Consider the following 20,228-nt stretch of genomic DNA (forward strand, 5'->3'; position numbering starts at 1 on the left):
TCAGACACACCCCACACCTGGCTCAAAGTTATTCTCAATGGCTGTGTGTGTCTGTGTGTGTAGCCAACGGAGTTAAATGGCAGTGCATACACTCAAGCCACTTGATCTTTTTGATTCAAGAATCCATATTAATAAATATATCCAATATACTATTTTAAGTTTGAAATAACGTCAGACAAGATTTGCAAGAACAGTACAAAGAACCCCAGGAAATACATCACTGATTTATCTCTTATGACCTCCCCTTCCCTTCCTCCTCCATGTCTGTGTATGTTTCCTGAATCAATAGAAAACATTGTACTAGGCACCTGTGGTGCGTGCCTGTAATTCTAGCTACTCAGGAGGCTGAGATCTGAGGATTGTGGTTCAAAGCCAGACCAGGCAGTAAGTTCCACGAGAAACTTATTTCCAATTAACTACCAAAAAGCCGGAAGTGGAGCTGTGCTTAGGTGGTAGAGTACCAGAGGCCAGGCCTTGAAGTTTAACCCTCAAGCCAAGCAAGAAAATTCAAACAAGCAACTGTATCTCCTGGCAACATGGTAGAATCTTGGGAAGGACTATGATGCAGGAAAACCTCCAAGTCAGAATGGTGTCTGAGCCACCTGAAAGTTAGGCTGTGGTTACAGAACAGGGAGAAGAGCATATATCGTTTTAAAAACGAAGAGCCAGCATAACAGTCTCGAAGAAATGAAGTTAAAAGGCATCAATGTAGCTCCTGAATAGAAGTGAAAGTCTGTTCCAGTAACATGACTTCCAGTCGGATATTCCCAGCAGATGACTTCGGAATTTATTATGTCCTGTGAGCCTCTGTCTATCATAGCTTCCTTTTCTTTTCTACTTAGCTGTTTGCCTACCTACCTAGCTACCTACCTAGCTATCTTTTGGTGGTTATACCGGGGCTTGAACTCAAGGTCTTTGACTCTTCACTCGCTTTCCTTTTTTTGGCCAGTCCTGGGGCTTGAACTCAGGGCCTGAGCACTGTCCCTGGCTTCTTTTTGCTCAAGGCTAGCACTCTGCCACCTGAGCCACAGCGCCCCTTCTGGCCGTTTTCCGTATATGTGGTGCTGGGGAATCGAAGCGAGAGCTTCATGTGTAGGAGGCAAGCGCTCTTGCCACTAGGCCACATTCCCAGCCCTCTTCACTCGCTTTCTTGCTCCTGGCTGGCCCTCTACCACTTGAGCCACACCTCCAGGCTGCCTTTTTTTTTTTTGCTGGTTAACCAAAGGTAGTCTCATGGATTTCCCGCTTGGGCTGTCCTCGAGCCCTTGATCCCTTAGATGGCGGCCTCTTCAGTGGCTAGGATTCCAGGCATGAGCCATGGGCACAAGCGGCTATGACAGCCTTCCAGATGAGTCCAGATGGGGGAGAGAAATCACATTGAAAAAAAATCAGCACGGGAGAGGCTCACTCCACACACAACAAAAAGGGAAGCTATTCTCTAATAGCAACGACCCAGGGCCTCTGTGACATAGAGAGTGGAAAAGTGCAGCGGCTCAGCCGTGTAACAAGCGAGCGCTTCCCCAGTGGGTGGAGCGGACAGTGCAGACACCGAGCCGAGGAAGCCGACTCCATTTGCAATATACTCCATGGAAAGAAAGCTCCTAAAAGACAAGTATGCCGGGCTACGCGGTGCGGCGGTGGGACGGATGAAGAGAGCGAGCGCCCTGTGGGGAAAGAAGGCCTCCCCGGGAGAGCCCCCGGTTCTCACTCCCGTGTGCAGGTCTGGCCCTTCACCCCAATGGTCCCTAGATTGGGGGGTAGGAGGGGGACTTCCTAAACCAATCCTTAGGAGGCTGACTAAGAAGGATTGCAGTTGGAGGCCAGCCCAGGCGGAAGTGTCGGTGAGACTGCATCTCAAGGGAAGGCCACCCTGTGTGGCGACACACGCCCGTCTCAGCTATCCTAGGAGTCCCGCACACAGGCAGAGACAGGAAGAAAAGGAGGACTGGACGCATGGCTCAGGGGCAGAGCCCTGACTTCAACCCTCAGGACGGCCAAGGGGTGAAGCCTGCCATCCACTGGCTACATCATCTGTGCCGAGTCCCCTGTGTAAAGCCTGGATAGCCCTTTCACCCACCTTCCGGGGCAGGTAGCCGGTTCCCTTTCAGTGGGGTGGGAGAGGAGATTCTGGGGATTGAACCCAGGACCCCGCACATGCGTGTACACTATACCAATGAGCTACCACCCCAGCTCACTGTCTCTGTTTTATAGATCAGAGGCAGAAATAAGAAAGAATCCCAGGTCGCGCCTGCAATCCTAGTTACTCAGGAGGCTGAGCTTCGAGGATCGCTCTTCGTAGCTGGCTAGGGCAGGAAAGTCCCCGAGACGCTTAATCTCCAATGAGCCAACAGAAAGCCAGAAGGGGCGCTGTGGCTTAAGTAGTAGAGCACTTGCCTTGAGCCAGAAGAGCTCAGGGACAGCGCCCAGGCCCTGAGTTCAAGCCCCACAACTGCCCCCCCCCCCCCCGCCAAATCCCAGATTACACACACACACACACAACTAATACGTTTAGAATTTAAACTGAAACATACATTTTTTTTCCTTTTTGTGCTAGTCCTGGGCTTGAACTCAGGGTCTGAGCACTGTCCCTGAGTTGCTTTTACTCAAGGTAAGGCTGTACCATTTGAACCACAGTTCTACTTCTGGCTTTATTTTTTTATTTATTTATTTTTGAGTAGTTAATTGGAGATCGTTTCATGGACTTTCCTGCCCGGGGTTGGCTTTGAACCATGATCCTTAGATCTCAGCCTCCTGTGTAGCTAGAATTACAGGCATGGTGCCCAGCTTAAGACCTCTATGTTAGGGGCTGGGAATATGGCCTAGTGGCAAGAGTGCTTGCCTCATATACATGAAGCCCAGGGTTTGACTCCCCAGCAGCACATATACAGGAAATGACCAGAAGTGGCGCTGTGGCGAACCCAGGGACAGTGCTCAGGCCCTGAGTCCAAGGCCCTGAGTCCAAGACTGGCAAAAAAAAACAAAAACAAAAAACCCCTACATTTTAACAAAACTTGTACTTTTCTTCCTCTCTCCTTCCTTTTCTCTCTATATATTTATAGCTTATATATATAGTATTCATATGTGTCTTAGATAGAAATGTGTCTTATATGTGTCAAATGTGTGTGTCTTTGGTTGTTTTTTTTTTTTTTTAACTGTATTTTTTTTGTCTTATCTTTTTTTGGTACTGGGGATGGAACCCAGGACGTTGCACTTGCTAGGCAAGCGCTTTGCCACTGAGCTACATCCCAGCCCTAAATGTGTGTCTTATAAATATAAAACTTTCATTGTATGGCATATATCCACATAGATACCTATTGTATACTCAACATATGACAAATCTAAATTATTTGATGGACAGGTGGTAGGTTTCTATATCATAGATCATTTCCCGTTTTTTCTACATACCACCATGCCTCCTCCCCTGTGTATGTTACTATGGTCAAAAGACTACAAAGCACTGTAAAGCACAGCCTGGTCTATGTATGAATCCTAGTTACTCAGGAGGCTGGGATGTGAGGGTCAAGGTTCTCAGCCAACGTGGGCAGACCAATCCAAGAGACTCATCTCCGATCCACCAGCCAAATGCCAGAAGTCGAGGTGTGGCAAAGGCAGGAGCGTGTCGGGCGAGAGCTCCAGGGCCTGAGCTTAAGCTGCAGCGCCATCGTTTTGTAAAATGGCATTTCACAGATGGAATTCGAAAAGAAAGTGGTTCCTACCCTATACCACTGTGGCACTTGCTAGTGGGGTGCCGGAAGAGCGGGGGTGCATGGAGAGGGCTGGGCTGCCTTCAGAGCAAAAGCCGTCCAGGTTCCTTTGGTTGGACCTGGGAGCTGGGGTGGGGAGGGGGGGAGGAGGAGGGAGGGCTGGCGCATGCGCCGTGGCTTCTGTCCCAGGAGCTGGGGAGGACGGTGGTGTGGCCTGTGCTTTCTCTCCTCTCTGGGTCCCCGGTTGCCCACCCAGCGCGGAGTGCACGGAGCACTCGGGCCCGGCTGCGGTCATGGAGGCGAAGGACACCCCGATCCACCTGCAGGGGGTGACGGGCCTGCGCAACCTGGGCAACACGTGCTACATGAACGCCATCTTGCAGTGTCTCTGCAGCGTCTCCCCGCTGGTGGAGTACTTCCTCTCGGGAAAATACATCACCGCCCTTCAAAAGTAAGCCTGGGGCTTCCCCCCGCCCCCCAACCCCACACACACTGAACCCCAGGAGGCTGGGGGGGAGCCCGCCTCCCCCCCCCACAGCAAGCGGGACCCCCGCACCCTCGTCGCCCCCCAGGGACTGCAGCGAGGTGGCCACAGCCTTTGCCTACCTGATGACGGACATGTGGCTGGGAGACTCAGATTGTGTCTCCCCGGAAATCTTCCGCTCGGCGCTGGGCAACCTGTACCCGACGTTTATGAAGAAGACGCAACAAGACGCGCAGGAGTTCCTCATCTACGTGCTCAATGAGCTGCACGAGGCTCTGAAGAAGGTGCGTGTGCGCGTGCGCGTGCGCGGGCGTGTGCGCATGCGCGGGCGGCGGCCTCGGCCTGCGCATGCGCTGCTCACACACACCGCGAGGATCACCATCTCCTCCTCAGCTCTGGGTGCTGACCCGGGCCTGAAGGCCGGGGCCTGGGCACCGTGGCCTGCCCGGCTGTGTCACTCACGGCTGGTGCTCTGTCATGCGTGCCAGGGCTCTGCTTCCGGAGTTTTGGTGATTAATTGGAGATAAAAGTCTCCATCCAGGAGCTGGGAATGTGGCTTAGTGGTAGAGTGCTGACCTAGCATGCACAAAGCTCTGGGTTCGAGTCCTCAGCACCACACAAACAGAAAAGGCCGGAAGTGGTGCTGTGGCTCCAGTGGTAGAGCGCTGGCCTTGAGCAAAAGGGAGCTCAGCTCAGTTCAAGCCCCAGGCAGGGCCAGCAGAAAAAGAGTCATTTTTATGAGGGATAATATATAAAACTTTACAGCTTAAATTTTCATAGTAACCAAAAACCCATGAACATATTAAGCTCAGTGTTAGGCCGAAGGGCAGGCTGATACACGACGCCGATGCTTCATCTTTGTTAACTCGGGGCTTGAACTCAGGGCCCGGGCACTGTCCCTGAGCTCTTTTTCTCAAGGCTAGCACTCTACCACTTTGAGCCAAGGCGCTACTTCTGGTTTTCTGATGTTTAATTGGAGATCAAAGCCTCACAGACTTTCCTGCCTGGGCTGGCTTTGAACCGCCATCCTCAGACGTTAACCTCCCGAGAAGCTAGGATTACAGGCACACGCCACCAGTGCCTGGCTACCTTGAGTTCTTTATTGGATTAAAATTTTGATTAAGCATTTGATTAAACACGAAATCACACATGATGTATATATACGCTGGAGAAGATCGGAGTCCACTGTGTAAATCCAAACTGGAGCGGTTCCTGGGAGGAATGTGACAGGTTGACGGAAGAAAGCCTCTGTTGTTCTAGTCAGATGTCTGACTTGGCTCATCCGTCGCTGATTGGTGGGGATTTCTTCTTTCACTCAGTACCACCGAAGATCGTATGACAAGAAAACCATGCAAAGATGTTGCCGGAAGGCGATCGCCAACGAGACGTCCATCATCACCCGGCTGTTCGAAGGGCAGCTCAACTATGGCATCACCTGCTTGAAGTGTGAGAACTGCACGTACAAGAACGAGGTCTTCACCGTCCTCTCCCTCTCCATTCCATCCCAGTACGAATGCTCCCTTCAGGTGGGACTCCCTTACCACAGGACAGCCCTGCGGCCTTTTCCACATGCAGTTTTGCTATACGGTCCGGGCTAGCCTAGGCCTAGCTGAATGGATCTTCCTATCTCAGCCTCCTGAGAAGCTGGAACTACAGGCATGTCTTGCTGCACCCATCCTATTCCTGGATACTTTTGTCTTGATCTCCTCTCAGACTTATTATTATTATTTTTTTTTTTGCCAGTCCTGGGCCTTGGACTCAGGGCCTGAGCACTGTCCCTGGCTTCTTTTTGCTCAAGGCTAGCACTCTGCCAACTTGAGCCACAGCACCTCTTTTGGCCTTTTCTATATATGTGGTGCTGAGGAATTGAACCCAGAGCTTCATGTATACGAGGCAAGTGCTCTCCCACTAAGCCATATTCCCAGCCCCCAGAACTAAAGTCTTTCAGGCCTGTTTCCTATATAGGAGTCTTTTGTTGTTTTTGCCAGTCCTTGGGCTTGAACTCAGGGTCCGGGCACTGTCTCAGAGCTTCTTTTGCTCAAGGCTAGCACTCTTGCAACTTGAGCCATGGCACCACTTCTGATTTTTTGGTGATCACTTGGAGATAAGAGTCTCAATAGACTTTCCTGCCCCAACTGGCTTTGTTTGAACCTCAGATCTTCAGATCTCAGCCTCCTGAGTGGCAGGCCTGAGCCCCCTGTGCCCAGACAGAAGTCGTCTTTTGTTATTTAGAAGTAAACAGATGAAGCCAGGTGCTATTTATTGGCTCACGCCTGTAATCCTAGCTACTCAGGAGGCTGAGATTGGAGGATCACAGCTCGAAGTCAGCCAGGCAGGGAAGTCCCTGAGAGACTCTCATCTCCAATTAACCACCAAAAAACCAGAAGTGGCGCTGTGGCTCAAGCGGTAGAGCCCTAGCCTTGAGCTGAATTGCTCAGGGACAGCAATTTTTCATAATTTTTTCATAGTTCTAATACAAGCAGTCCAGTTTGCAATTGGTTCAGTTTGCTCGCCAAATGCTTCTCCTCCCCTGACAGGACTGTCTCCAGTGTTTCTTCCAGCAAGACACGCTGACCTGGAACAACCAAATTCATTGCTCTTTTTGTGAAACCAAGCAAGAAACAGCTGTGAGGGCCAGTATTTCCAAAGCACCAAAAATAATTATTTTTCATCTAAAAAGGTAAGGGATTTTTGACATCTTCTGGACAAATATTTTTAAACAGTCTTATTGAGATGCAATTTGCATGTCAACAATTCACCTATTTAAACTTCTGAGACTGAGCGGAGCTCGGTGGCAGAACTCGCGTGGAGTGACAGGAGCCCTGGGCTTCCTCCCTAACAATAAGCAAACAAACGAGGTGTACCACCCACTGTTATTTGGTACATTGTGTTATGAATTTATTTTTTAGCAGTACGGAGGTTTTTGTTGTTGTTGTTGGTTGTTGGCATTGAACTCAGGGCCTGGGCACTGTTCTGAGCTATTTTGCTCAAGGCCAGCACTCTACCACTTGAGCCGCCACTTCCAGTTTCTGAGTGGTTAAGAGTCTCTCAGGGACTTTCCTGCCCAGGCTGGCTTTGAACAGCCGATCCTCAGATCTCAGCCTCCTGAGTAGCTAGGATTGCAGGCATGAGCCACTAGTGCCCAGCTACTCAGGAGGCTGAGATCTGAGGACTGCGGTTCGAAGCCAGCCCAGGCAGGAAAGTCTGTGAGACTCTTCTCTTCAATGAACCCCCAGAAAACCAGAAGTGGAGCTTAAAGTGATAGATCATTCGCCTTGAGCAGAAGAGCTCAGGGACAGAGCTCAGGCCTGTTGGTCAAGCCTCGCAACCAACCAAGGAAAAGAAAAAACCAAGTGTTTCTAACTATGTTCAGGCCCTGACAATGTATGTACATTTTATTCACGTAAAACTTCATGCACTTATTATTTCTGCAGGTTTGATATCCAAGGTACCACTAAAAGGAAACTGAGGACGGACATCCATTACCCGCTCACTAACCTGGACCTCACTCCTTACATTTGTCCCATTTTCCGGAAACATCCCAAATACAACCTCTGTGCTGTTGTGGTGAGTGAAAACCCTGGAATCCCCCTCCGAGTCCCTGTTCACTGGTTCTCTTCCTGGCTTCTCGTCCTTCCCCTTTAAAAACAAAAGGTACAGCCAGGTACCCAGGGCTCACGCCTGGGTGACTGAGATCTGAGGATTGAGGTTCAAAGCCATCCTGGGCAGAAAAGTCCATGAGGCTTTTTTTTTCTTGCCAGTCTTGGGGCTTGAACTCGAGGTCTGGTTACTTACTGTCCCCGAGCTTCTTTTTCTCTACTGCTTGAGCCATATCACCACTTCCGGCTTTTTCTGTTTCTGTGATACTGAGGAATGGAACCCAGCACTTCATGCATGCTAGGCAAGCACTCTACCGCTAAGCCACCTTCCCAGCCCTCATTTGTTTCTGAATCTGTTAAAGATTCATTGAGTTCTAACATGGGCGCTGTCCTAGACAAAGTCCCACACGCTGATGAAAACAATGTATATTCTCTATTGGATGGATTGTTTCATAAATACTTATTGAGCTCATTTGATCTATTGTATGAATACATCCTGATGATTCTTTTTGTCAGAATAATCTAAAGAAGGGAATTGTAAAGTATGTATAACGAGGGGCTGGGAATGTGGTTTAGCGGTAGAGTGCTTGCCTAGTATGCATGAAGCCCTGGGTTCAATTCCTCAGCACCACATAAACAGTAACTATAATGATCAAGGTATGATATAACCAAGGTATAAGTAGGTTATGATACAGTGAATGACTTATACTTTAGTTCATTTTCTTTCTTTCTCTTTCTTCCTCTTTTCTTTTTTGTAAAAAAAAAAAAAGTTTGCTAGTCTTGGGACTTGAACTCAGGGCCTGGGCACCGTCCCTGAGCTTTTTTTGTGTTCAAGGCTAGTGCTTTACCACTTGAGCCACAGCGCCACTTCTGGCTTTTTTGGTGGTTAGAGATAGGAGTCTCATGGGCTTTCTTGCCAGAGCTTACACTAATTTGCATTCCCACTAATGCTGTATTTTCTGGATAATAGTCATTTTGGATAGGATGGGACAAGTTCTCCTTTTGATTTGCATTTGATTTGATTAGCCAAAAAGCTAAAGGATGTTCAACATTTATTCGTGTATTACCATTAGTACTCCCTCCTTTGAGAACTGTGCATTTGCCCATTTATTAAATGGATTATGTGTTCTTTTTGTGTTTGTGGGCTTTATTCCTTTTTCTGCTGAATGGTTGGCAAAGGCTTTATCTCATTCTGGGGTTGTCCATTTTAGTGTTTCCTTTGATGTGTAGGAACTTGAAAATTTATTGTAATCCTGTTTGTCTTTTGTGTGCCTGTGCCAGTACCAGGGCTTGAACTCAAGGCCTTACTCTCTTGCTTTTCTTTTCTCAGGGATGGTGCTCTACCACTTGGGCCACACCCCCACACTCCTTTTTGCTGTTTGATTGGACAGAAGAGTCTCAAACTGCATTTGTCTGCCTGGGGTTGTTCTGAACAATGATTCCTCAGAGCTTAGCTCCTGAGTAGCAAGGATTATAGATAGGTGTGAGCCACCAGTATGTGGCCATTTGCTTCTACTTTCTGGGCAACTGGACTCCTATTTAGAAAGTAATTACCTGTGCCTCTATCTTTATTTTCCTACAGTAGTTTCATAGTTTTGTGTCTTACAGTTGAAGTCTTGGATCCATTTGGTTGTTTTGTTTTGTTTTTGCCAGTCCTGGGGCTTGAACTCGGGGCCTGAGCACTGTCCCTGGCTTCTTTTTGCTCAAGGCTAGCACTCTGCCACTTGAGCCACAGCGCCACTTCTGGCTTTTTCTATATATGTGGTGCTGAGGAATCAAACCCAGGGCTTCATGCGTGCTAGGCAAGCACTCTACCACTAAGCTACGTTCCCAGCCCTAGTTTTTGTATGCTGTACTTATGTTAACCTAATTTCTCTAATCATTTCCTTGTTTTTTTTTTTTTCTACCTGCTAACTAATTGACAAAGCTTTTTAATTTTGACTCTATGGAAGTTAAGCATTTTATTTTGGTTCTTCAGCAAAAACTACACACTAAAAGCTAACACTGATATATGGCAATTCCAGGAATTCAGTTGTGAGAAAACAAGGAAGCCACATTTTGAGAGGCTCACCCAGGAGTCTGTATTAGAAAGCTGGCGGCTACAGGTAGACTCCTGTCTCAAAGACCTATGGCCCAGAACAGAGCTAGCACATAGCTTTTAAAGACAAAAACTGGGGGTTGGGAATATGGCCTAGTGGTAAAGTGCTCACACCACATATATAGAAAAAGCCGGAAGTGGCGCTGTGGCTCAAGTGGTAGAGTGCTAGCCTTGAGCAAAAGGAAGCCAGGGACAGTGCTCAGGCCCTGAGTTCAAGCCCCAAGACTGGCAAAAAACAAGACAAAAAATAAAGACAAAAACCACAAGCTGGAGTGGAGCCCAACCCTTAACAGCCTTCACGAACGTGCTGCACATAGGCAGAGCAAACTGGATGGGGATACTTGAATCTAACAAAACTCCTACCCCTAAAACAAAGCGGCGAGTGGCTTCCACGGGCTGAGGACACGAGTGACCTCCGCGGGCTAGGGGCACGCGCAGGCGGGCTCTAAGCAGGCCCCTCCTTCCTCCCTAGAACCACTTTGGCGATCTGGACGGTGGCCACTACACGGCTTTCTGCAAGAACTCAGTAACCCAAGCCTGGTATAGCTTTGACGACACTCGAGTGAGTGAGATTCCAGCTACTTCTGTGCAAACCGCCACCGCCTACCTCCTGTTCTACAGCTGCCAGCCCAGTGCTAGGAAAAGTGTTCTGAGAACTGTGAACCGCAGTCAGGAAGTGCTGCTTGCTCATTAAACTCTAACAACTTCCGAGCCCTGCCCGCATTCCAGAGCCTTCCATGACCCTCCCTCCCTCCCTCCCTGGGCTGACTGGGCGAGAGAGGCAGGCGCTGCTGTGTCTGTGTCGTTGCTAGGGAGAGGAGCTTTCAGCATTCCAGTGTTTAGTTACTAAAGTCGGATTTCCGTTATAATTACGTACCGTCAGTACCTCAGTTACTCCCCCGATTCTTCATGGGGCTAAATAATGTCCTTCCCAGCCAGGACGGCCCCCCAGCCCCCATGAAATGCCACCGTGACGGCCGCGCCTGAGCCCCTGCGGTTCCGGGAGGTGAAGCTCGCGCGCCCCCTCCCCCAGCATCTGCTGAAGGATTGTGGGGTTGCGTGTTCGGGTGGTTCCCGCAGGGCCTGCAGAGCTGACTTCCTGTGTGGCCCGGGCCCCTGCAGGTACTGACCTCGTCCCTCCTTCAGCGAGCGGCACTACCGGCGCCGTTCCGTTCTGAGCGGCTCCCTTTTTTAGTTTTGGTTGGTCATAGGATTTGAACTCTGGGCCTAGGCGCTGTTTCTGAGCTCTTTTTGCTCAAGGGTAGCCCTGCACCACCGTGAGCCACACCCGCGCTCCTGGTTTTCTGGTGTTCAATGGAAGAGTCTCCAGGCTGGCTTTGAACCGTGATCCTCAGACCCCAGCCTCGGGAGTAGCTAGGATTATGGGTGTGAACCACCAGCGCTTAGCTGCACTCACCCTGGAGTCTTAATATTTTTCTTGAGGACAATGAGGTTTGAACTTGGGGCCTTGCCGTAGTCCCAAGGGACAGACAAGCACTCTAGCATTTGAGCCATGGCCCTAGCTCGTTTGCTCCTCCCCTGGATATGGTCTCCATGTCTGTCCTCTGCACACTTTCTGCACAGCTGGGATGGCAGACAGGTGCACCATGCCATGACAAGCAGTGACTGACAGGGTGTCTCGCTTCGACCTGTGATCCTCCATTCGAAGCAGCAGGGTTTACAGCTGGGAGCCAGGCCCGGCAACATTCTCCTCTTAACAGAAGAGTCTGGGCGTTGTTTTCTCCCCATCTCCGGCTCTGAGAGTCGGGACTGCCCGCCGTGCGGGCCAGGCCTCAAGGGGAGACCGGAACTGGAGGCAGCTGCATGGGACAGGGAACGGGGTGGGAAAATCCACGGTGTCACATAACAGCATTGAAGACAAAACACTTCAAGAGTTCTAAGTTAATTTTTCATTAAGATTTTAATGTAGATGTAAATGAAATTCTCATTTTAAAAAATTAAAGAAAGTTTCCATGTTTTCAGAATAAAGATTTAGTGCACAAATACAGCCTAAAGCCAACGGAAAAATAGCTCTGCCCTGTCATCTCCCTAGGAAAGCTGCAGTCACAGCTGGGGCCGGAAGGGAAAGGAAAGCGTCCCGCGCGGCGGGCTTCACGGGAGGACGCGTTAAATATGTACACCAGTTTGCTGTGCAAGTGTGCAATAATCTGTACACGTACATTCCTATCTGCTTGAATGTTCTGGAGTACTCATGGACCAGGCGGGAGGAGGGGTGGAAGGCCGTGTCAGTGAAGAGGAGGGTGAGGGTTACGGTGGTTTCAGGCCGGGAGGAGGGAACGCGTAGCTACTTCGTTATTACCTTTGGAGCAGACTATGAAAGTTGTCGCCGTTACGCTGACCTGAAGTAGTGGCGCCCACGGTGGTTCTAGAACTCCTGCGGGGCCGGCGGTGCAGCACGGCCGCGTGCGCGTGGCAGGAGTTGGAGGCCGAGTGCCGAGTGCGAGCGCCCCCCCCCACTAGGTGGCCACGTCGGCGGCCCGCGGGCCCAGCGAGGTGTAGAAGAGGATGTAGGCCGCCGAGGAGCGCACCGAGCCCACCGAGATGTCCGACACCTCGTGGTCATCGAACTTGAACCACCGCTGCCGCGCCGCGTTCTTGCAGTAGGCCGTGTAGTGGCCTCCGTCCAGGCCCCGTAGTGATTCTGCGGGACGGGAGGGCAGCGGTGAGGGCGGCAGCGTGGGCGCGCGGGGCCCCGGGCTGTGTCAAGGGCACACTTACCGAGACGGAGAACAGGTTGTACTTGCGCAAGCTGCTCTTCGGGCCGATGACGTAGGGAGCCAGGTCGAGGTTTTCTAGCGGGAAGTCCACGGACGTCTGCAGCTTCTGCTTCCATCTGCCGTCATAGGAGAAGCTGCGGGGCACAGGGCACAGCGTGAGCGCCGGCGGCGGGCGGGCAGGGCGGCCCCCACACTCGGCTCCCCGCGGCGGGAGGAATCAGCCAGCACAGGGCGTGGCCAGGCCTGCGCGGAACCCCAGCCGCAGGGCGGGAGACGGACAGAGCTGAGGCCAGGCCTGGCAAACACGCCCCGCACCGAGTGCTCAGAAAAACTTGTGTCACTAACATAGTGCGTCTTTAAAATTACATTTAAGAATCAAGTACTGCTTCTTTTTCCGTGCCAGTCCTGGGGCTTGAACTCAGGGCTTGAACTTGGGTACTACTGTTAGGAGGTTCGCGGGAGGAGGGGGTTTCCCACCCCTCCAAGAGTCCACCACTCAGAGACAGTCTCAAGCAAAGATGGATTTATCGGGAAAGCATAAAGTGAACTGATCGGCCAGGGATGCAGCGCAGACCCGGGAGCTGCCACCGTGACCCCGAGCAGCCCTCAAATTGGGGTTTATAAAGGTAAAAGCATAGCACAGATGGATGGAGGAGGGTGACACGGGGTAGAGCAAGCAACAAGTGGGCCATTTACAGCAGCAGAATTTTGGGGTCAGGTTGACATAAGGTGGAGTCAGCTCTACTCCTTCCCAACATTTCCTACCATATTTCCCTAGTCAAGATGGAGTCAGCTCCACAACACTATCACTTAGCATTTTTTGTTCAAGGCTAGTGCTCTATCTCTTGAGCTACAGCTCCACTTCCGGGTTCTTGTTGGTGAATTGGAGGTATGGGTCTCAGACTTTCCTGTCTGGGCTGGCTTCGAACACTGGTCCTCAGATCTCAGCTTCCTGAGTAGCTAGGATTACAGGCCACCAGCAGTGTATTACATTTTTAACATGGTTACATCTGTTTTGCTCAGTTTACTATCTGAATGTTAAAATTTATCTGTATTAGAAAATTGATTGGTTTTGATTTTTTGCCAGACCTGGGGCTTGAACTCAGGGCCTGAGCACTGTCCCTGGCTTCCTTTTCCTCAAGGCTAGCACTCTACCACTTGAGCCACAGCACCACTTCTGGCCATTTTCTATATATGTGGTGCTGAGGAATTGAACCCAGGCTTTATGTATACAAGACAAGCACTTTACCACGAGGCCATATTCCCAGCCCCTGTATTATTAGAAAGTTATATTGCACGACATTGTATACATTACACCTAATGTAGTAATTATGTAATAAAGCCTTTGTATTTCCGATGGAGTGAGATGAAATGCTGGTAGTGTCTGTTCTCCCTTCTGCCTTCTTTCCTGCCCCGATCGCCTTCCTGGCCGTGACTCGGGTGTCACGGTAGGCCTTCCTGTGTGTCCATGTTCCTGAGCGGGTGGGAAGGAGCCCTTACCGTTTCAGATGAACTAAAAGCACTGGCGGCAGCTTCCAGATTTCGATTTTCTTCAGAGAGTCCCGCCGGGCTCTGCAGTGACTGCAGTAAAATCGGTTGTTGTCCGTGAGTTTTTCTTCTTTGGAAAATAACCTAAGGCAATCCTGGGGAAAAATAAGTAGCTATTCAGTCTCCACACTGCAGCGGTAGCCTCACACATTGCATCACGCAGGAGGCCTGGCAGGCACCGTGGAGCGCCGCCCAGCCCAGCAGAGCTGGAGTGAGGAGAGCCTGGTCCCCAGGGAAGGTCTGCTGGAGGAACTGTGACCTCAACCACACCCTGCTGTGCCAAACCGACCACTGACCCACCTCCCCAGCTAACGCCAGTCCTGGGCACTGCCCGGCTAGCACTCTACCACTTGAGCCACAGGGTCACAGAGCCAGAGTCTTACAGACTTTCTTGCCAGGCTGGCTTCAAACCACAATCCTCAGATCTCAGCCTCCTGGGCAGCTAGGATTACAGGTGTAGCCACTGGTGCCCGGCAATGCAAAACACTTAAAAAAAATTTAGGGGGGCTGGGGATATAGCCTAGTGGCAAGAGTGCCTGCCTCGGTATACCCGAGGCCCTAGGTTCGATTCCCCAGCACCACATATACAGAAAACGGCCAGAAGCGGCACTGTGGCTCAAGTGGCAGAGTGCTAGCCTTGAGCGGGAAGAAGCCAGGGACAGTGCTCAGGCCCTGAGTCCAAGGCCCAGGACTGGCCAAAAAAAAAATTAGGGTTGAGGGCTGGGGATATGGCCTAGTGGCAAGTGTGCTTGCCTCGTATACATGAGGCCCTGGGTTCAATTCCCCAGCACCACATACACAGAAAATGGCCAGAAGTGGCGCCGTGGCTCAAGTGGCAGAGTGCTAGCCTTGAGCAAGAAGCCAGGGACAGTGCTCAGGCCCTGAGTCCAAGCCCAGGACTGGCAAAAAAAAAATTTAGGGTTGACAAGTGGTAAACCACTTAGCTAGCACACATTAGGACCTAATTCGATTCCCACCCCCCCAAAACAAAACCCTGCTTTATCTAGTCTTGGAGAATGTTCTGTGGGAATATAACCCTTCAAACAGGAAAACCTCTAGCCAGGTATGGAGTGCACACCCCCCCCCCCCCCCCCCCGCAACTCTACCCTTGAGAGGCAGACAGGAATCCCTGGGGCCAGCCTGAGGACCGCTGCTGGGGGAGGGCGTGTGCCTACCCCGGGGGCTGACCAGCAGCACTAATTCTTTAGGACCAGAAATAATGTGTCAAGGTACATTCAGAGACTATGAGACTGGATGGTTCTGGATGTGTAGGAGTTCAGTCTTGCTTTTCTACCTAAAAAGGTAAGCCGTTATTTTGATGATTCAGCTCTAGTCTACCACTTCATTATACGAGGCGAGCACTTTACCACTGGGCCATATTCCCAGCCCACTTCATTATAATAGTAACTGTAAATCTGAAAATATAAGCAACAACTATTGCCTGTCTCGCTGGGACATCCTGGGGATTTATCAGAAAGCAGGCTCAGGGGCTAGGCACGGTCTCTGAGCTTTTTTGCTCAAGGGTAGTGCTCTACCACTTAAGCCACAGCTCTACTTCTGGCTTTTTGGTGGACAACTGATAAGAGCTTTATGAATTTTCCTGCCCTGGCTGGCTTTGAACCACGATTCTTCAATTTAAGCCTCCCGAGTAGCTGGGATTACAGGTGTGAGCTACCAGCACTTGGGCATAAACAGCTTTTTTTTTTTTTTTTTTTTTGCCAGTCCTGGGGCTTGAACTCAGAGCCTGGGCACTGTTCCTGAGCTTCTGCTCAAGGCTGGCACTCTATCTCTTGAGCCACAGCGCCACTTGTGCCTTTTTTTCTATATATGTGGTGCTGAGGAATCAAACCCATGGCTTCATGTATGCAAGGCGAGTACTTTACCACTAGGCCATATTCCCAGCCCGATTTTCTCTATCTTAAACTCACCTGTAATGTACATTTACTCGTGGATGCAAGTGGTAGAGACAGATACATAAAGGCCTCAAATGTCCTAGACTTTTGTGACAGGTGAGGCACTGTACTGTGGACTTGAACTGACCCTGAAAAAGTGCAACAATAATGGACTCATTGAGCTGCTTGTGTTTCTGCCAAGCATGTTCTGCAGCTTTGAAGTCATCAAGATGATCGTTATTTTCTTCTTTGTACCTCTTCCGATTATCAGCCTAGAAATAAGATTTAAAATTCTATGTTAATACCTAAAGGCAGCAATATTTAAACAGACACTGAGAAAAAGTTGTGTACATGTATATATGTGTATATACATGGAACATATATGCATAAGTATATATAACAGATATGAAACATAAGCGAGCTTTGTGTTTAGACTGCCGTTGCAATCCAAAATATGGCTACATACATGCAAATATCCCAAACTCTCTCCCAATCTGAAATCCTAAATATTTCTGGTCTAGAAGGGTTTCAGAAAAGGGTGCTCAGCCTGTGTCACATTTCCGAGGGGCGTTTGCAGCGTGAGCCACGCCCTGCCCGGCCCATCCCTGTGCAGTCAGCACTGGGTATGGGCTAGGCTGGCTTTGCAACTAGCAAGAGCTTACTTTATTCAGGTCTTCGTGGAGGCCGTCCATAAGGAAGAGGAGCAGCTCTTGGGAATCCTGCTGGCTGTACCCCGCAAACTGGTCATTAATCTTCCCAATGGTGACTTTGAAGTCTTTGGGGCTGATGTATCTGTACTGCCCTGTCCACAGCGCCTTCATGATGATCCCAAATTCTTCTGCCACTTCGCCTTTGTGCCCCAACAGATTTGACCTGGCAAACAAACACAGCACTAGAGAACAAGTCAAGAAACTACAGTACAGGTGGTTCCTGATGTCAATCTCAAATTCTTCACATACTGTACCCCTACACTGAAATGCTGTACTCACAGGTTTATTACTGTGTGTTTAGTCCTCCAATGTGCTTCACTCCTTCCTTAACAGGCTGCCCATCTTCTACTATGAGAATTGTCTTTGAAACTTTTGGGTGGTACTATAGTTTGAACTTAGTACCTGTGCTTACTAGTAGGCACTCTACCCCCTGGGCCATGGCTCTAGCCTGCTGTTTTGTTGGAGATGGAATCTTGTAGACTTGTCTGCCCAGACTGTGCTCCTTTGGGTTTTAGCAGATAAGACACAGGCCACTGGCATGTGGCATTTCCACATGGGAAGTTCTTTTAAGTTCATGTTGGCAAGCGCTATGGCATGAATGTGTCCCTTTCACAGTACAATGGTGCCAATTTTTTTTTTTTTTTTTTTTTTTGCCAGTCCTGGGCCTTGGACTCAGGGCCTGAGCGCCGTCCCTGGCTTCTTCTTGCTCAAGGCTAGCACTCTGCCACTTGAGCCACAGCGCCGCTTCTGGCAGTTTTCTGTATATGTGGTGCTGGGGAATGGAACCTAGGGCCTCGTGTATCCGAGGCAGGCACTCTTGCCACTAGGCTATATCCCCAGCCCCCCAATGGTGCCAATTTGACAGCATCAAGAGTACGCTAAGGGCCAGGAGTTTGGCTCAATGGTACAGTCCTTGCCTAGCATGCATGAAGTCCTGGGCTTTATTCCTTGGTATCACATACATAGAAAAAGCCAGAAGTGGAGCTGTGGCTCAAGTGGTAGAGTGCTAGCTTTGAGCAAAAAGGGCTTAAGGACAGTGTCCAGACTCTTGAGTCCAAGCCCCAGGACTGGCAAAAAAAAAAAAAGTACGCTAAGAAGCCAGGTTACCTACTCAGGAAATGAGATCTAAGGATTGTGGTTGAAACCAGCCCAGACAGCAAAGTCCATGAGACTCTTACCTCCAATTAACTTAAAATCTGAAGTGGAACTGTGGCTCAAAGTAGAATGCTAGCTAGCCTTGAGCACAAAAGCTCAGGGAGAGTGCCCAGGCCTTGAGTTCAAGCCCCAAAACAGAATATGCTCATGATGGGTGAGCTGCCCTCAGGAAGGCCTGGAGTCTGTCTCCTCCTGCCCCTCGCCTGCCATGAAGATGAAGCAAGGCCCTGCCCACATCTTGGCACCTTTACCTTGAACTTCCTGTCTCAAGAGCTATGAGAAAACAAAATCTCTGGTTTTTATAATTAGTCTCAGATAATCTGTCACACAACACAAATGGACCGAAAGAATAAGTACATTGCAAAAGACTGACGTATTTACCTGTTAATATCATCCTGGTAACAGTTTCTGTTGAAATAATCGGCCAAGTGGGGAGCATTACACAGGCACTGCAATATAGAGTTCATATAACAAGTGTTTCCTAAGTTACGAAGTCCAGTAAGAGCTGGCCCAGATCCTCCAAACACAGGGTTGAGGTTCCGAATCTGAGAGGCGGAAAGCCTCGAGATCTCAGCTTTGGGGTAGCACGTTGGCCTAATGAAGAGAAGATAGGGATCTTAAAGGCAGAGCATATAAAAGCGCTCCATACTATGAATGGCAGCAAGCTCTAGCGGCTCCTGTGCAGGCATGTTCACTCAGGGGCAGCCCTGTTGCCTTCTGGGGTCCTCGGGTCTACAGGTGACCTAAGACAGCCTAGCTTTTCATGAACTAGGAGTGCAAGTTTAAAAGACCTCTGGGAAGTTGGCATTATTACGTATTTAAATGTCACCACCACCCAAACCACCCATCACCGGGATAAAACAGATCGAAAAAGAGGCCCAGGTGATTTGGGTACAACTGCCTCTCATCTACACTTCTGGTCACTAAGCTCCAGGTGGGCTGGCCCGAATCAAGATCAAATTTAAAATTCAGTATCCAATTGCAGTGAACACACTTCACAACAGTGACAAGCTGTGCTGACAAAAGCGACAGAGCACCACGTGTCAGGCACAGGGACACAGAACTGCCCCAGCACTAGAACTTTCTTTCTTTTTTTTTTTTTGCCAGTCCTGGGCCTTGGACTCAGGGCCTGAGCACTGTCCCTGGCTTCTTTTTGCTCAAGGCTAGCACTCTGCCACCTGAGCCACAGCGCCACTACTGGCCATTTTCTATATATGCGGTGCTGGGGAATCGAACCCAGGGATTCATGTGTATAAGGCAAGCACTCTTGCCACTAAGCCATATTCCCAGCCCCTAGAACTTTCTTTTATTTTTTTGCCAGTCCTGGGCCTTGGACTCAGGGCCTGAGCACTGTCCTTGGCTTCTTCCCACTCAAGGCTAGCACTCTGCCACTTGAGCCACAGCGCCGCTTCTGGCCGTTTTCTGTATATGTGGTGCTGGGGAATCGAACCTAGGGCCTCGTGTATCCGAGGCAGGCCACTCTTGCACTAGGCTATATCCCCAGCCCCCCTAGAACTTTCTTAATGGACATCCTTTTCTTGATTCTAGTCCTCGAGGATATGGAGAGCAGATCAAACTAGTTTCAACTACTTCTCATGTGCTCTTTTCAGTTTTGAACTCATATTAAAAATTACAATTGAGTCTTGACAACATCGCTCAATGATTCAAAAGAGAATTAAATCTCACCTTACTGCAATTTCTAACAACTATAGCTCTACAAACAGAATTTTAGCTCTTTCAAATACATGTCTACTTGGTAAGGTCTTAGGAAGAAAATATCAACTATGTTGGAATGTGTTACTTTTTTGTGTCCAAAGACAGCCTACTTGGAAATGCCTAATAATTAACAAAGTGCATAATAAATAGAAAACCCATCAATATTGCCATCTGTAGTGTAGACTTTTTTTTTTTTGGCCAGTCCTGGAGCTTGGACTCAGGGCTTGAGCACTGTCCCTGGCTTCTTTTTGCTCAAGGCTAGCACTCTGCCACTTGAGCCACAGCGCCTCTTCTGGCCGTTTTCTATATATGTGGTGCTGGGGAATCGAACCTAGGGCTTCATGTATACGAGACAAGCACTCTTGCCACTAGGCCATATTCCCAGCCCTGTAGACTTCTGTGATAGGCTTTTTTTTCTTTTGTCGATCGTGGGGCTTGAACTTGGGGACTGGGAACTGTCCCTGAGCTCTTTCCCTTAAGGCTAACGCTCTACCACTTTGAGCCACAGCTTCACTTTCGATTTCCTGGTGGTTCATTGGAGATAAGTCTCACAGGCTACCCTGCCCAGGCTGGCTTAGAACCAT

The 20,228-nt window shown here is 49.6% G+C and overlaps 2 protein-coding genes across 2 annotated transcripts in view; one reads left to right on the forward strand and one right to left on the reverse strand.

Annotated features, from left to right (window-relative positions):
- Window positions 1-266: 266 nt before the first annotated feature.
- On the forward strand, window positions 267-10,633 carry Usp50 (ubiquitin specific peptidase 50). Its single transcript, XM_048332435.1, has 7 exons — window positions 267-799; window positions 3,961-4,155; window positions 4,277-4,472; window positions 5,508-5,714; window positions 6,726-6,868; window positions 7,623-7,755; window positions 10,358-10,633. Exons 1-7 carry the CDS (start codon window positions 747-749, stop codon window positions 10,577-10,579), a joined length of 1,149 nt encoding a protein of 382 aa, XP_048188392.1. The 5' UTR covers window positions 267-746; the 3' UTR covers window positions 10,580-10,633.
- A 1,158-nt stretch (window positions 10,634-11,791) lies between these two features.
- Window positions 11,792-20,228, reverse strand: part of Usp8 (ubiquitin specific peptidase 8) — a 40,951-nt gene continuing 32,514 nt past the window's right edge. The window contains 8 exon segments of the mRNA XM_048333138.1: window positions 11,792-12,538; window positions 12,541-12,547; window positions 12,625-12,757; window positions 14,124-14,266; window positions 16,100-16,176; window positions 16,179-16,335; window positions 16,726-16,936; window positions 18,310-18,522. Coding sequence (XP_048189095.1) covers window positions 12,363-12,538; window positions 12,541-12,547; window positions 12,625-12,757; window positions 14,124-14,266; window positions 16,100-16,176; window positions 16,179-16,335; window positions 16,726-16,936; window positions 18,310-18,522 — 1,117 coding nt within the window. The 3' untranslated portion in view covers window positions 11,792-12,362.

This window comes from Perognathus longimembris, chromosome 23 (assembly GCF_023159225.1).
Source record: "Perognathus longimembris pacificus isolate PPM17 chromosome 23, ASM2315922v1, whole genome shotgun sequence".
NCBI lineage: Eukaryota > Metazoa > Chordata > Mammalia > Rodentia > Heteromyidae > Perognathus > Perognathus longimembris.